A 15,022-nucleotide genomic window follows, 5' to 3' on the forward strand; every position below is an offset into this window, starting at 1 on the left:
ATAAGGCTGAATGCCAACACCAGTCTGCTGTCACATAAAACATAAGGAAGAAAATTACTCTAACCCAAAGCTCTTTATTTCATGTCAGAAAACAGTCATCAAGGGAATGGTGGTTTGAACAAGAATGCCCCGCCCCCCAGACTCATATTTGAATGCTTAGAAAGTGGCCTTGTTAGAGTAGGTGTGGCCTTGTTGGAGGAAGTGTGCCACTAGGGGAGGGCTTTGGGGTTGCAAACATCCGAGCCAGGCCCAGTGTCTTCATCTTCCTGCTGCCTGATGATCCTCAACTACTTTTCCAGAGCCATGCCTGCCTGTGAGCAGCAATGCTTCCCTCTATGATGTTAATGGACTAAACCTCTGAACAGTAAGACAGTCCCAATTAAATGTTTTTCTTTATAAGAGTTGGTGTGGGCATGGTGTCTCCTCACAGCAACAGAAATTCTAAGACAAAGGGTTTACTTCAAAATAATTTTCAAGAAACTTGTCCATTGCCCAGTGCTGAAAATGCATATGGCATAATCTAGATGACTGTATTCTGATGAAAATTTAGATGCTGAGAATACTAAAAAGAGTAAGTTCATATCACTTGTAGTAGTTGCTCAGCTTTTGTCTGTTAGCCTGGCCATTGTTCACAATCCAGAAAACAAGTGTGTGTGTGTGTGTGTGTGTGTGTGTGTGTGTGTGTGTGTGTGTGTGTGAAAATATTCAGAACAATATTTTCACATTAATTCTGGGGTATTTTAAAATTTCTTTTTTTGTAGGATCACATCAGATCAATTAGTTCATAACCTCTGCATGTGGGGCCATACACTGTTTTAAGTTCCCTAGCACTAACTCTTCATCCTATGGGAATCCATGATGAAGACAGCAAGAGCCTTATGACTCCATTTGTTACTTTTATGCTCAAAAATCACATCACAATTTATGAGAAAAATAAACTTTTTTTACTAGTGATATCCTTATATCCCTGTGATACCCTACTAGCAGGCATTATTCCCTTTTGATATTCCTAGTAGCAAAGAACTTGAAGTACAGCTAAGAATTGCTAAATATGTGCCAGGACCAGGATCTCATTGATCCAAAGCTACAAATGCACAACACAAACACATTTTAAAGGTTTAGACTGATCCCGAGCAGAGTTTTCATAGTGAAGCCACAGCATCTCTCAGATATGATGTTACAATGAAGCCTGATGGGGTCTTAATTATAATGAAATCTGCTGTACAGATTGGAGAAAAAAAATGATGACACTTTCAACATGGTACATATTTGTGATAATAATCACAGTGGCTTCCTTGCATGAAATAAAAAATGTAAAACTATAGCTTTTTTTTTTTTTTTTAAAGCTGAGGTACATCTTGGAGATAATGGAGTCTGGTGCTTTTATTTTATACAATAGGACTCAGAATTGTGTCTGTTCACCTAAGTAGTGAATAGCAAAAACACTCCTATGCTGTTTGATATCATTACCCTGATTCCTATCTGAGTAGAAACTGATTTTCTAGAGCAAAGCAGAGTCAAAGGACTGGGAGAGTCAAGATGATATAGCCAGTAACCAAAGATCATTAACTGTAGTACAGTAGCCACTTTTACAAAGAAAATATCACTATTGTTTCTTTGTGAGGAACAGATTTCTAGGACTACTTTTGTCCACCTATTTTTTTTTTCTTTTCAGGAAAGAAAAACATACCTTTATTATCTGAACAGTAACAGTAAACCTGAGGGTCAGCCCCATGTCAGTCTCAGTTCTGGACACGGAGATGTGGGTGGTGCCTGAGAATGGAAGCTCTTCTGCGGTGGTGCTTTCTGTGCTAAGGGGAAATGTGGGGCTGATGGGGGAGGTGTCCACACACCTAAAAGTCCTGATCAACTGTCGAGTAACAACTTCATAATTTTCAGTGTTGACCCAGCATTTTCTTGAAATCCCGTGTATGACAAAGGTAAGAGGTAGAGGCACGAGGTCCTTGTGCTCACAGACAAGCACTAGGAAAACCAGGACTTTTAAGCACACAGGCTTGTCCCTTCAACAGAAGGGATGGATATATGTGTTTTTCACCCAGGAGGATGCAAGTGGATGTTGTAACTAACCTGGTGACCTTTTTCTATCTTTAGGGCCAAGCCTCACAAAAATCCTCCAGAATGGTTATCCTAGACTCTCTTCTCTAGACCTTCATCTTTAGCTTTGTTTCTCAGTCAAGAGAACACATCCTTAGGGGATATATCACAGCACTTCATAGCCCGGTGACCTCTACACTATCTAGGTCAAAGAGCACACCCCATCCTAGGACCTTAAGCTATAGAACACATCTTCATTTTAGAGGTCACATGTACTTTGCAAAAGAGTTCCCATGTAGTCATGCCTTAAGTTTCCTTGTACACAGGGATCAAGAAAATTGTTACCAAGAGACTTTTTGCAAAATTGAACTGTATTTTATATGACTAAAATAAACTGCCCTGGTGTCAGACTCCAGAAGTTTTAACCAGCCCAGAAAACTAGGTAGTACTGAACTGAATTTCCTTCTTGCCTCTCATGTTTCATGTCTCTGCTGGGACTAGATCTGGCAGGAATTCCCACAGGAAGAACTTGTAGTCTTGATTGGCCAACTACAATTGTGGCCTCTGTGGAAAAGAACAAACTCTTCCTTTTGTTTATGTTGAATTAAAATGGAGGGATTTTGACAGGGTCAGATGGCTTAGACCCAAATGGTAACATCCATACCAAGATGTACAGCAACATAATGATGATAAATCACCCTGATTTAAAGACAGTCTGTTAGTTCATAGATTTTAGAACTCTTAGAATTCAGCCTGGCTCTGGAGTTGGGGCAGGTGAAGGATGCTCAGACGCACATCTGCAATGTACACACTGCAGGTTCCTTTTTGTCAACACATTTGAATTCTCTGAAACTATGAACTAGCAGTATAAACTCAAAACAGTATAAAGTTAAAAACTGCAGTGCAACTTGACAAAACATTACTTTTTATAAAAAATATGGAAGTGATTGTGCTTTTAAAATAGTCTTACAGTGTCCTGTCATTTAGAACAGGCTTCAAATAACTACATTTTCCATAGAGAAATGCTTATCAAAAAGAGGCTCAGAATTTTGAATACTGAAGCAGTCACTCTACTACCTCCAATATTCAAAATATCTTGAGCCTTGACCTGGTGCATAAGTGGAAAACTCCACATCTAACCTCGTGTGATGGTGGCAACAGAAATACAGGAATATAAAAGTATCATGTAAAACTACTTTCCATCTACATATGGAAACATACCATATCTATGAAATAGAAATAACCTTTACGGTGAGTGGGAGGGGGGAGAACAAGGGAATCTGTGGCTGATATGTAAAATTAAATTTAATAAATAAATTTAAAAAAAATGAAAAAAAAAAATAACCTTTACACTTGGGGTTCATTCCCAAGACATCTCAGTTCATATGTACAAATATTTTTTAAAAAAAATACCTGGGGAATGTGGCTTAGTAGTAGAACATTTATTCTACATGAAGGAAGATCTGGCTTCAAAACCCAGTTTAAAACACACACACACACACACACACACACACACACACACACACACACACACACACACATACATATTTCTCATCTGTTAGAAAAAAAAATACTACATGTCAAAATAAAGCAAATTTCAAACCTAAAACATTTTATTCCCTAGAATATTATATAATGAATACTCAACTCACACTTGCTTTTTTTATTTTCATATATGTTTAATCCTTACATTGAATGTCTGTTGAAACTCTGTAAGTTTGCTAAGTACAGCTTTTGTGGCCAGTATTAATAGTGACATAGGATTTTTGCTGTCACTGAACAGTGTCTCGATAGTGTGCTATGATTTCCCTGACAACAATTTATGATAAAAGCTTGGGTGAAATTTGGTAGGTCTAACCAAAGGGAAGATAATCTGTTTATCAAATCAATGACCAACGTTTCATGAGTGCATCTGACTTAGCAGCCATCGAGAGAAACTCAGTTCCTAAAAATAGTCACATTTTAATATAATTTGTATGCTACTTAAAGGAGATAAATACAAATACTTTACTATGGTCATAAGTTTGTTTACAAGCTAATGATAAGTAAAACATAAAGAGAACTTTGCTTTGTAAGATATCATTGCTTCTGGGAAAAACAGCAATTTGACTCAATTATGGTCAGTATATCTTAAATAAAATATTCTCTAAGAGTTTTTCTCAGGTAAGCATTGAATGATAGTCTAAAATTTAATTTTTGTTGTTGGATTTATCAAAATGAGGGATTTGAACAAACTGTGTTCCTTTTATGTTCAAAGTTTACCATGTTGACTCAATGAATCAGTGTTTTACCAGTACAAAATACAAGGGACAAATGTTTTATTGTTAGGTTGTATGTTTACTTAGAATAAACTATGATGATAATAAATATATACATATAAAGGTGGGTTTCATCAGCACTGATGCAATTACTAACATCAGTGGAAAAGGGGAGTTACCGAATGACCCCTCAAAATCCATTGGCTACTTTTCAGGCAAGTCTGTTGCTGATACCACAATCTCTGATACATTAACTTCTTCTGAGTTTATTTTTGTTTTTCACAGACCATCAATCATCTATCAGCCATGTTTTCTTCCAGGCAAAACACACTAAGGTCAGCCCCATACTGAAAGACAGCCATAGAGCTGTGGCTGCTGTTTTTCCATTCTGGGACTCCTTTGGGTGTGTTTGGGTATTTTTGTGAGGGGAGGGGAGAGCAGGGACACCAAAAGCAGTCATGGTGGTGGTGGCTAGTACTGTGGCCCACACTACTGTTTGCCCTTTCTTTACTTCTCCTATGCACTGGACAGAACACAGACTTCTCTCAACAGTGAACTCAATTTGCTTTGCTGGGGAGATGCACAAATATGAACACCTCTCTCTCTCTCTCTCTCTCTCTCTCTCTCTCTCTCTCTCTCTCTCTCCCTCTTTCTTTTTGTTTTTTATACATTACTATCTTTACACAATGTTCTTTATCTCACTCACTTTTCCCCCTTCTAGGGGCCATGGACCAGAAAGGGAAAATTATCAGTAAATAAATGTTATAGTACTAAAAAAATCGTTAACTGGTAATCTCTATCAGAAGGCCTTTGCTGTCACATTCCCTGGCATCTGATATGCAGAAATTGTGTCAACGGTATGAAAAGATCTACAAGGCTTGAAAGGCAGATTCCATGAACAGGGAAGGGCTTAACACACATTGAAACTGCAGACCAGAATGAAATCAACACTGTGAACAGCCAAAAAAGGAGAAAAAAAAATCATATTCTAACTTGGAAAAGGCCTTTATTTACATGCTGCAAAGTTGAAATGGTGTGTATGGTCCCTTATAGACACACCGACTGCATATTTGCATTTAGAGGCATACATACAAGCTGAAGTTCAGAAGGGTATGTATAGAGTCTTGGAAGGTAGATACACAGCTAAGGTCTGAGTAATGATAAAAAAAATCTTTCTTTTTTTATTTAATATATGATAAAAAGAAGAATTGAAATTCATGAGATAAAAGTTTATTCTTATTTGAAAAACTTTTGTTTGATCCTTTCCCACTTAAAATTATGAAAAAGTTGACATATAAAAATTTAAATAATTGCGGGTGGTGGTGCACACCTTTAATCCCAGCACTCAGAGCAGACCAGCGATCTCTGTGAGTTTGAGGCCAGCTGGCTACCAAGTGAGTTCCAGGAAAGGCGCAAAGCTACACAGAGAAACCTTGTCTCGAAAAACCAAAAAAAAAAAAAAAAAATTTAAATAATATCAGTGAATAGTGGTTAAGGCAACACCTATATCCAATGTCAACAAGCATCATTTTTTAATTTTCTGAAATTATTTCCATTAGAAATATGTATTACTTTTATAACTGTAAGCAAGTTATACTGGGAAGGTAATCTAAAGTCATGTGGAGTCTACAAAGAAGGAAAAAAGCAATCATTTCTTTGCAGTGCAGGTTAACAGACACAGTTCACTTTTGCTTAGCTTGGAGCCTGGATGCCAATGGTCCCTAACTCACACAGCATTTCTTCTAGGAAAAGGCATGTAAGACTTAGTAAGTTAACTACCATGTTTATATTAGGTATGTACTTGTGTATGCGGCCTTCTGAGAGTCCTGGAGGGTGGAACTCGGTTATCTGGCTTGGAAAGAGAAGCCCTTCCCTATTGAGCCATCTGAGTGGTCCCAGGAATTCTTCTAAAAGCTTCTTTTATAACTGAATCTTTCCCTCCTTTTCACAGAACTTAAATATTTGTAAACATTGGCTAGGAGTTAATAATTTTAATATTTTCCTTTACTGCCTATCCTTTCTCTTCCACTCACTCTGCCTAACTTATTCTGCTGAGGGCAGGGGAGTGACATGCCTCTACCCAGGTTTCACTTTAACTCTAATAGTGGTACTGCCACTATTAGAAACATGTCTAACTGCCCATCCCATAATAATGCTGTCTAGCCCAGCACACCAATAACTGAGGTCCTACTGATGTAAGATGTAATTATCTTAATGGATTAAGTAGTCTAGGTTCTCTCAAATGTATCCTGTCTATATACTCTACTGTGAACTTTGACTAAGAAATACATAGTCCCGGATAATATTAACAAATAGGAGAGCCTGCGTTCAGTTCCTGGAGTCAGGGCCCCATTGGCTTGCTCAGATGCTTGAGTATGTCTTTAACATCAGGACTAGATTTCTGTCCAAAATTTTACAAGTATATGAACCCAAGCTTTGCCTTAGCTAAGCAACAGTGGACAGAATTCAGATTTGCTTATGATCAAAATGTGTCTGTGGTACTGTTAACTGTCAGAATACTGCCATGTGACAATGTGACTGGGCCATCCATCAAAGTGGAAAAAAAATCTCACTTCTTAACTGTAGACTTTTCTTTTCTTTTTCTTTTTCTTTCTTTTTTTTTTTTTTTAAGCCTACAGCACCCGGTATTCCCAGGCGGTCTCCCATCCAAGTATTAACTAGGCCCGACCCTGCTTAGCTTCCGAGATCAGACGAGATCGGGCGCGTTCAGGGTGGTATGGCCGTAGACAACTGTAGACTTTTCTAATGAGAATAAATAAAATGTAACTTATCAATCACTCACAAGAAGTTTTTAAAAAGAAAACTAGAATAGAATCAGAGGATTACACAAAATCCTTCCCTCTGTTCTGCACAGCTGAAGGAGTGTCACATGGTAAGTGTTTGCTTGCTACTTTATCATTACTAACAGCCTGTCACATGTGGCATCACCTGCTCTCCTAGGGACGTTGTGGGGCAGCTCCTTGGTATATAAATCACAGTTTTCTTACCTCACTGCATGTCATATTTTTAGGAGTGAAGACATGGGTTATTAATTTCCTACTTATGCATGTCATTAACAAATATCCTCAACTGTTAATGTTGTTTGGGACAAGTAATTACAGATTAATAGGTATGATACATATAAAATATATTTCACATAATGAAATATAGGAAATTTAAAATAAAATGTAAGTAGAATCATAGCACAAACAAAATCTAATCAAGGATCACTTGAGTTTATCACATGAGAAAAATCACTGATTCTTGAATAAGAGAGGAGGAAAAATACAGACAGTTACTTGGTTAACAGCCCCACCTTCTGCTCTTATCCTTTGACATGTTTTTAAGGCAGTTCACTGTACTGGTGGAAATCCATAGAGGCTAACGAAAATGGCCATATCTCTACACATTTGCCACTAACACTTCAGTCCATTGCATTTGTAAATCGCCAATTGTTTAGGACATCAGCCATCTTATACAGTTTGGGAGGAAAAGAGTTTATTTCAGAAACAAATCAAGCTTAAGTGGATTGTTCCTCCAAGCTAAAGCACAGATAAAGCTTCCTGAATGAGGGGCTGTGCTTGGTGGGGCAGGACAATCTCTTCTGTGCTATTCTTTTCCTTTACTATGTTTCCTTTCATCCTCTTCATCACATTTTCCCACTTTATGCCACTCTCCATTCAGTAACAAGGGTAATTCTGGGTAAATGACACCTTATTGTACACTTAAATCTCCATTTTTAATTCAGTAATTCTCAAGCGAAATATAAATGATGTATCAACTGCAATCCATGGCAGTTTGAATTTAGCACATGTTCTCCATAAGTGGATCTAATATTCCCACATGCATTAAGAAAAGGCATTCTTAAGAGAAGTTTTGGGTTCGCTACATCTGTAAAAGGCATCCACATAAGTTAAAGACACCTGAAGATGGAGTATTTGGGAAGAAGCATTGCTATTTTCTTGCTCGTCATCACCTACATCTGTTAGTCATCCTTGTCAAGAGATTCCCTGTCATGATTTGCTTTCTGAGGACCTGTTGTCAAGCTACAGGAACAGAGAGGTGGCTCTCACATGTGCTTTTCTTTTGATATCTGACCACTTAATTCAACACTGCACCATGACTGCATGTCTGCTAGAAGGACATGGTTGCTTTCTGCACAGATCACATTCCACACAGAGGCAGTGCATAGCAGCATCAGAGAGGACTCTGTTTCCTCAATCCTGGGGATAAAGAATGTGACATAGGGAAGAATTTGGCCTACAATGCTATGGCTTTGGGGGTTCCTCTATGGATTGAGATAAGTGGTAGAGAAAGTACATGAATTGCTGGGTCCATCATTAAGAAGTTGACTGTATTCTGAAGTAGTCAGTATACTTGCATTTTAAAATGAAGCAAAGTAATAGTTACTATGCCAGTGTATTTTATATCAAATTGCCTTTAAAAAGCACCATGGGGAGACTCAACATGGTTTATGCAGAGGACTGCAATGACCATGGAGGACAACTTAGATATGTTCATGCATCATGGACAAATTCAGTCTACATTTATCAGTCATGTAAAAAGTGTATGCAGGAGACTTTTTGGTTTGTGAACATTTGCTCTGCCATTTATGCTTATGAAGGCATATGCTTTTGCCTTCAAAAAGCAAATTTAAAGAAGCCTAACCTCAGTTAAATCAAATTTTAAACAACTCAACATTTGTGATGATTGTATAACCACCTTGAAAATGTGGAACAGCTCTTTCATTTGAAGAGTTAGTAATTACTGTGTTCATCTATATGCAAAAAATATGTTAAACACAATAAGCCATGAATTCTCACAGTTCAAAGCAATTCGTTGAGAATGTACAGTTTAATACCTACAGTGTATCACACTAGGAGTTAGAGCATTCAGATATTAATTAGAGACAAAAGACATCTGCCAGCAGTGTGGGGTATATTACTACAACTAAATTTTAATCCTAAGGACTTTTTAGAACAATGCTTTGCCTTGCTCACTGTGGGAAGGTACTTAGAGAGAACTGCTCAGTGTGATGTTTTCAGTTTTCTCTGTCATTTGATACTTGCCATTCACTTGACATAAACAGTTTGGTCAGAAGAAAGCAAAGTAGATCTAGTCTTAAAGTAATATTATTGTAAAACTATCCCTCATCAGAATAGTATTTTTTATCTCTGTTGAAGCACTTAATATTTTTTATTTTAAGAAAAAGTATATGTTTCATATCTCAATATGTTCAAATATCTCTACACCCTGAAACTTATATTGGTCAGTGAAATTTAGTATAATTAAATTTTTAAAAGAAATGAAATTGTTCATTCATTCCATCCATCCTTCTCTTTCTTCCTCTCTATTCATCTCCCTGCTTTCCTTTTTTTTCTTCCCTTCACCTCCTACATTCTTCTTTCATGGTACCATAAACACACATAGCAAAGTATGAAACAAATATCCTATTGAGAACAATTGCCATATTCATCTATTTACTCATGCATTTACTCTATAAGATGAGAAACCAGATTGGTATCACTGAACATAAATAAACCATGTCTTTCCCATTAAAATGATAGATACTTCTCTAAAGGCTGAGGACAGGTCACACATCTTTATCTTCCCCGTCCCATTTCAGATTTCACAGAGTTCTTAAATTCCTCTCAATTATATACATAGGTGAACGTCAACAATAGTAAAACAAAAGATTGGGATGGACAACATGGTCAAACTAAGTGATATATCATTTCTCAAGACAATGCCAATTGAACTATGACACTCTGTGACTGATGGAGTGAGTCTCTTACCTGGAGTTTGAAAGTTAAGGCGTCTCAGCTCAACTGGGTCTGTTGGGTGGTGTGAAGGGACTTCCTTATTGTTCGGTAAACTGCTTTTTCTGGACTCTGACTCTGCCCTCTTCCTATAGGGGGAAAGTTAAAATTTAAGACTTAAGACGAGTAAAATAGACAAAGAACTAAACAACCTACTAGTCCTTATACCATTCTTTGCTCAACATTTTGGTTTGACAGTTCTTAGACAACTTTATGATTAAAGAGCTTTGTGACTTTGTTCAGGTACTTTTCCGTGAGCCTGCAGGGGCTCTTCAGGTGCACACCTTCTATTTAATGTAGATAATCTCAAATCCCTCTTCGACTTGGGGACCAAATGATTAATTCAAGTCATCTGTCTTTAAGTTTGCAAGGGGCACTGTTAAGATGCACCCAGAAATTCTATCATCTACTATTTCTATTAGTGGTCAATAGGACTGTATGCCTCCAGTAGACAAAACTAACATTTTACCATGGGAAATCTGCCTGGCCTCAAAGTTAACAACTCTATGTCCACTCCCACCACTTTCTCATTTAAGGAATATATAATTGGATCTATTGGAGGTGAGTGCAGGAAATACATTTCTAAAATATTAAGTAATTCTAATGCTTAGAAGGAGAGTTGGGACTACAAAAGACAAACATCTCCTTTTTTTCTAAATTGGATGGAAAAATGATAGTAGGAGGTGTGTATAGTGATGTTATGTAATGAAATTTAATATTTTATTAATGACAGTCATTCACAGAAAGACAAAAAAAGTAATTTTATTTCACATAATTGCAAACTACGCTGATGATTATTCAAAACACCTGAACAGGTTTTTCTATAAATGTGATTCTTCACATGATTCACCTTCTACTTGATTTAATGCTGACTTAATTAGATATACTTTCTTAAGCTGCCAAAAATTAAATTTTCAAGTAAGAAGTGTGGGGATTTGTTCATAAAACTTATTCATCCATTTTTTTTGACAAACCCAAACAATTTCTTTTACAGAGTTAGATGAAAACCCCATGTAGCAAATGGAAGCATTTTTCAGATTGCCCATTTCCAAATATTGGTAGCAGCAGTCTCTATGCTATAGTCAAAGCTGTAGCATCTCGTCATTACTCAAAGCAAAAATTCTTGTTTGGAGAAAGGTGTGTTTCAATGTGTCTCGTTTTCCTGTATATTTCTCATGTGACTGCTATAGATGACTAGCAAGCATCGCTCTTGTCGTATTCTCTCATTCAATGCTATACAGGTTAGCCATAAAATCTTTTCATCTGTGCTCATCTATACAAAATAGAAATAACCAGGGGATGTAGGAAGATTGACACAAGGAGGATGTGCATTGACTTATTCAAGTGTAATGCTTTAGTGAAATATCCTTGATGCAATGAATTTTCTTGGGTGGGTCCTATTATGCCCTTGCCCACTAAGTACCATGGATTAACCTATCTCAGGACTACATTTTCCAATCTAAATTAGTCAGGGAGAGCCTTAGGATAGAAGGTACTGCCAAGCCACACTGTCAATCTAAAATAAGTGGTGGTTCTGAATTGTGCCCACAGTATTGGCACCTCTAGTTACAGTGAATAGAAAATGAAAATGAAAAGAAGAGGTGAAGGATTGAAAAGAGCAATGAGAAAGATGACAGGGGCTAAGGTTCCATGTAAAAAGAAGGACCAACTGATCATTTTCAGAGTACCAATCATGCCATGGGTATCAGCCTCACAACACTGAGATACTCATTTTATCACTGAAGATGCAGCATTGCTTAATGAATGACAAGGAGTTCAGCTAGCCAGTTGGTCTCAGGGGATACTCACAGCTGGTCCTTTCATGTCACATACTCAGGATTGAGCCTTTGTGGGTAAGTAGGCACAGGTACATTTCTTTACTGATGTGCCAGACCCAATAACTAAAACCTGCGTCTTTCTTCCTTTCCAAAGTGCTATTTATTCAAGGGAATGGAAAGCAGAATTAGAAATATCTGGGCAAGGAAACTGTTTCACTCTTAAGAGAATTATCAAACAGCCTCCTTATCTTCTTTTTCCCAGAGGCCAGGCTGAGTGACACTGGCTATGCTGAAGGAACATTCTATAATGAAATTCAACCAATTTTTTTTTTTGTAGTAGGAAAGCTGGAAATTACACCAGTTGTCAGGACAGGAGCCTCAGAAAGATCATAATAAGGGATTAAAATTACTTACAAATCATACATCCCATATAATTGCAGTTCATGATGGACTGAAAGGGCCTTCTGGACATCTAATAGCTAATTTTTCTTTCACTCCATCTGCTCAAATGAGATGACCACCAAGATCAAAGACTCTCTTAGCTTTGTTTGATGAAAACCAAAGGCATGATTGTGGCTGCCTATAACCTTACTACTAGTAGAAACATATTTACTAGAATGGGAGTTTTTCAAACACACACAGCATGTCTAAGAAAGAATCAGAAGAAACTGTATTGGTTATGATCAGTAAGCATTTTAAGTAGTTTAAATTTTTAACTTACTATTATAAAATATGAAGAGGATGGAATAGCCTACACCAGGCCTAGCATGAATGTGAGCCATAGCATTTTTTTGATAAATGTTCCAAGGTTCCATCATTTCATTTTCAATTAGAAACTATAACAGTGGCCAGAAACATTCAAACTTTACTATTACTGTTTTCCTATTAAGGTTATTCAATTTTACTTCCAGTTTACTTCTTAAAATGACAAGTATATACCATATAGAGAAACTGTGTAGTTAAAGAGAAACTAAAGATTGTGTGGCATTCTGCTGTTTTTATTTTCCTTTTACATAGCTCCCATTGAGGAGGGATGTCAGAGCAAATTGAGACGTTCAGAAGTTTGGAGTCATGATCCAGAGGCCGGTTTTGAGTGCAACTTCTATGAAAACTCTACTCTTAATATTTAAAGAAAATGGTTCAGACTTTACTGCTTTGATGTCCCTAATTATTCTCAAATCATCTTAATGCATATCAGCTAGAGGCCATCTTCTCAGCTCCTTCACTGATGAAAAAGAAGATAATGTCTTAAATTGCGGTCAGATTCTAATATGAGTACAATGAGGAGGGATTATAAACTGTTAAGTGCCTGCATAGTTACAATGGAACCTGAGAACAGGAAGTAGGTTCCTAGTGCTGTGTGCTTTGGCTGAAACAAAATAGCTTGTACTTTTCTGCTGGATTAATGACAAATCATGGTGTCCACTAAAGGAGACCCTCTCCTTTAAGTTTAACAGTCCTGTCCATTCAGTGTTAGAGTGATTTTAGAGACAGCGATGCAAACAGTGATTCTCAAATGTAAGTGTGTACAAAACCCAGCTGTGAGGGCACTTTAAAACAGAGGCTACTTTGTCAAAGCTGGAGACTTTACTCATCTTAGGTGCGAGTGCAAATTAAGAATTTTTATTTCTGGAAAATTCTCGGGCAATAATGATTCCAGTGCTGCTGACCCAGGCACCACACACTAAAGGCCACAGAATGTAGTGCTGGCAGATGACCTCTTAGATACTTCTTTTAGTTGAATTTGAATCAAACATTTATATCAATAAATATGGATATATTTGCATATGCATGTTAAACAGTAGAAAACAGTCTGGAATCATCGTTAAGTATATTTTAGGTATTGTTATTACTGTTATTGCAAATCAGGGCTGGGGGACACAGGGATAATTTTGGGTTTGGTAAGAGTGTTGTCTAAGGGGCACAAACAAACGAAACAAAAGGTCTACAGGACAACTCACATTTCCAACCTGCAGACACATCAACACACACATATCCTCATTTACCCCTGAACACGTAACTCAGAGACTGGCTTTACTGCTTTCTAAATTTGGTTTTAATGAAATAAATTGTTTCCTTTTCATAAAGGCAAAATATTTCCTTCATTGTCATTTTAATATCCAAATTTTCACCTGTGGGTAGGCTCTGTCCAGCTTCCACTTGCTAGGTAGGATCTTTTATGTGGGCCCCCACCCTCACCTCACCAACGCTTCAAGTCTATCTGTAGCTTATTTACTGAGCATGGAAGGTGGTTGGTCTCTATTCCTCACCTGTCAGGTTTACTGCTCCATTTAATGCAGCACGAAATAAATAAGAAAGAAAGAAAAAAAAGGAAAAAAAGAAAGGCTTAATGTTAGTTGGCCAATGGTAACAAGAGTAACCATGACAACCACGTTTTTAAAAGTCGTGCTCACAAGCAGAGACACATAGCTCACACATATTAGTAAACAATAGTGCATCAAAATGTTTACAGGCCTCTAATCACGAAGTAAATGGAGGCCATGAGACTATACCACTGAATAAAGAAAGCGTGGGTTTCACTGGTGTGTTCACTTTCACTTACTACTTTACAAAAATGCTGCTAAAATTAATTAATATGGCAAGTATATGTTGACCGTGATATTTAACTTTTAAGATCTAACTCAGGAAAACAACTCATGTTCTTAATGAAAATGCAGCAGAATTTTATAAACATGAAGCCTTCCACTAAGAAATATGTTGTTCTTTAATGACATGAAATTCTGGAAACTGCATTGTACTGAGTAAAATTTTGAGCACCGGAACATTACACCACAATGAAATAAAGTAGCAGAAATAATTTTTCCAACACTTCTTGACAAGTAAGGCAATCATAAATCTTTTTTATGATAAAGGGTTAAATGCATTTTAAGTATTGGAAAATATAAAACTTGTGATTATAAATCCAAAGTGCATGCCCCTTCTGTGTAGCTCAGCTAATTCCCAGAAGCATTTTATTACTAGCCATTGAAAAAACAGACATTTTTTTCACGTGGGTGCTACTTCCTATAAACACACCCACCAGTCACTCAGAGGTGCTTCCACCATAATGATACAATGACTATTTACATGTGGAGCTGTTTTCCAGGGACTA

The 15,022-nt window shown here is 37.1% G+C and overlaps 1 protein-coding gene and 1 non-coding gene across 51 annotated transcripts in view; both read right to left on the reverse strand.

Moving 5' to 3' along the window:
* Ptprd (protein tyrosine phosphatase receptor type D) overlaps positions 1 to 15,022 on the reverse strand; it is a 2,272,674-nt gene that overhangs the window by 112,253 nt on the left and 2,145,399 nt on the right. For 26 of the 50 annotated variants that reach the window (XM_037203364.1, XM_037203377.1, XM_037203376.1 and 23 more), the window contains 2 exons: positions 14,181 to 14,195; positions 10,109 to 10,221 (listed from right to left, as the gene is read on the reverse strand). In XM_037203364.1, coding sequence (XP_037059259.1) covers positions 10,109 to 10,221; positions 14,181 to 14,195 — 128 coding nt within the window. The remainder of the gene's footprint in view (positions 1 to 10,108; positions 10,222 to 14,180; positions 14,196 to 15,022) is intronic. The other 24 variants (XM_037203372.1, XM_037203388.1, XM_037203384.1 and 21 more) reach the window with 2 other exon arrangements.
* LOC114696304 lies at positions 6,944 to 7,062 on the reverse strand. The gene has a single exon (XR_003734986.1). It is a non-coding gene; the product is annotated as a 5S ribosomal RNA (ribosomal RNA).

Source organism: Peromyscus leucopus, chromosome 2 (genome assembly GCF_004664715.2).
Source record: "Peromyscus leucopus breed LL Stock chromosome 2, UCI_PerLeu_2.1, whole genome shotgun sequence".
Classification (NCBI taxonomy): Eukaryota; Metazoa; Chordata; class Mammalia; order Rodentia; family Cricetidae; genus Peromyscus; species Peromyscus leucopus.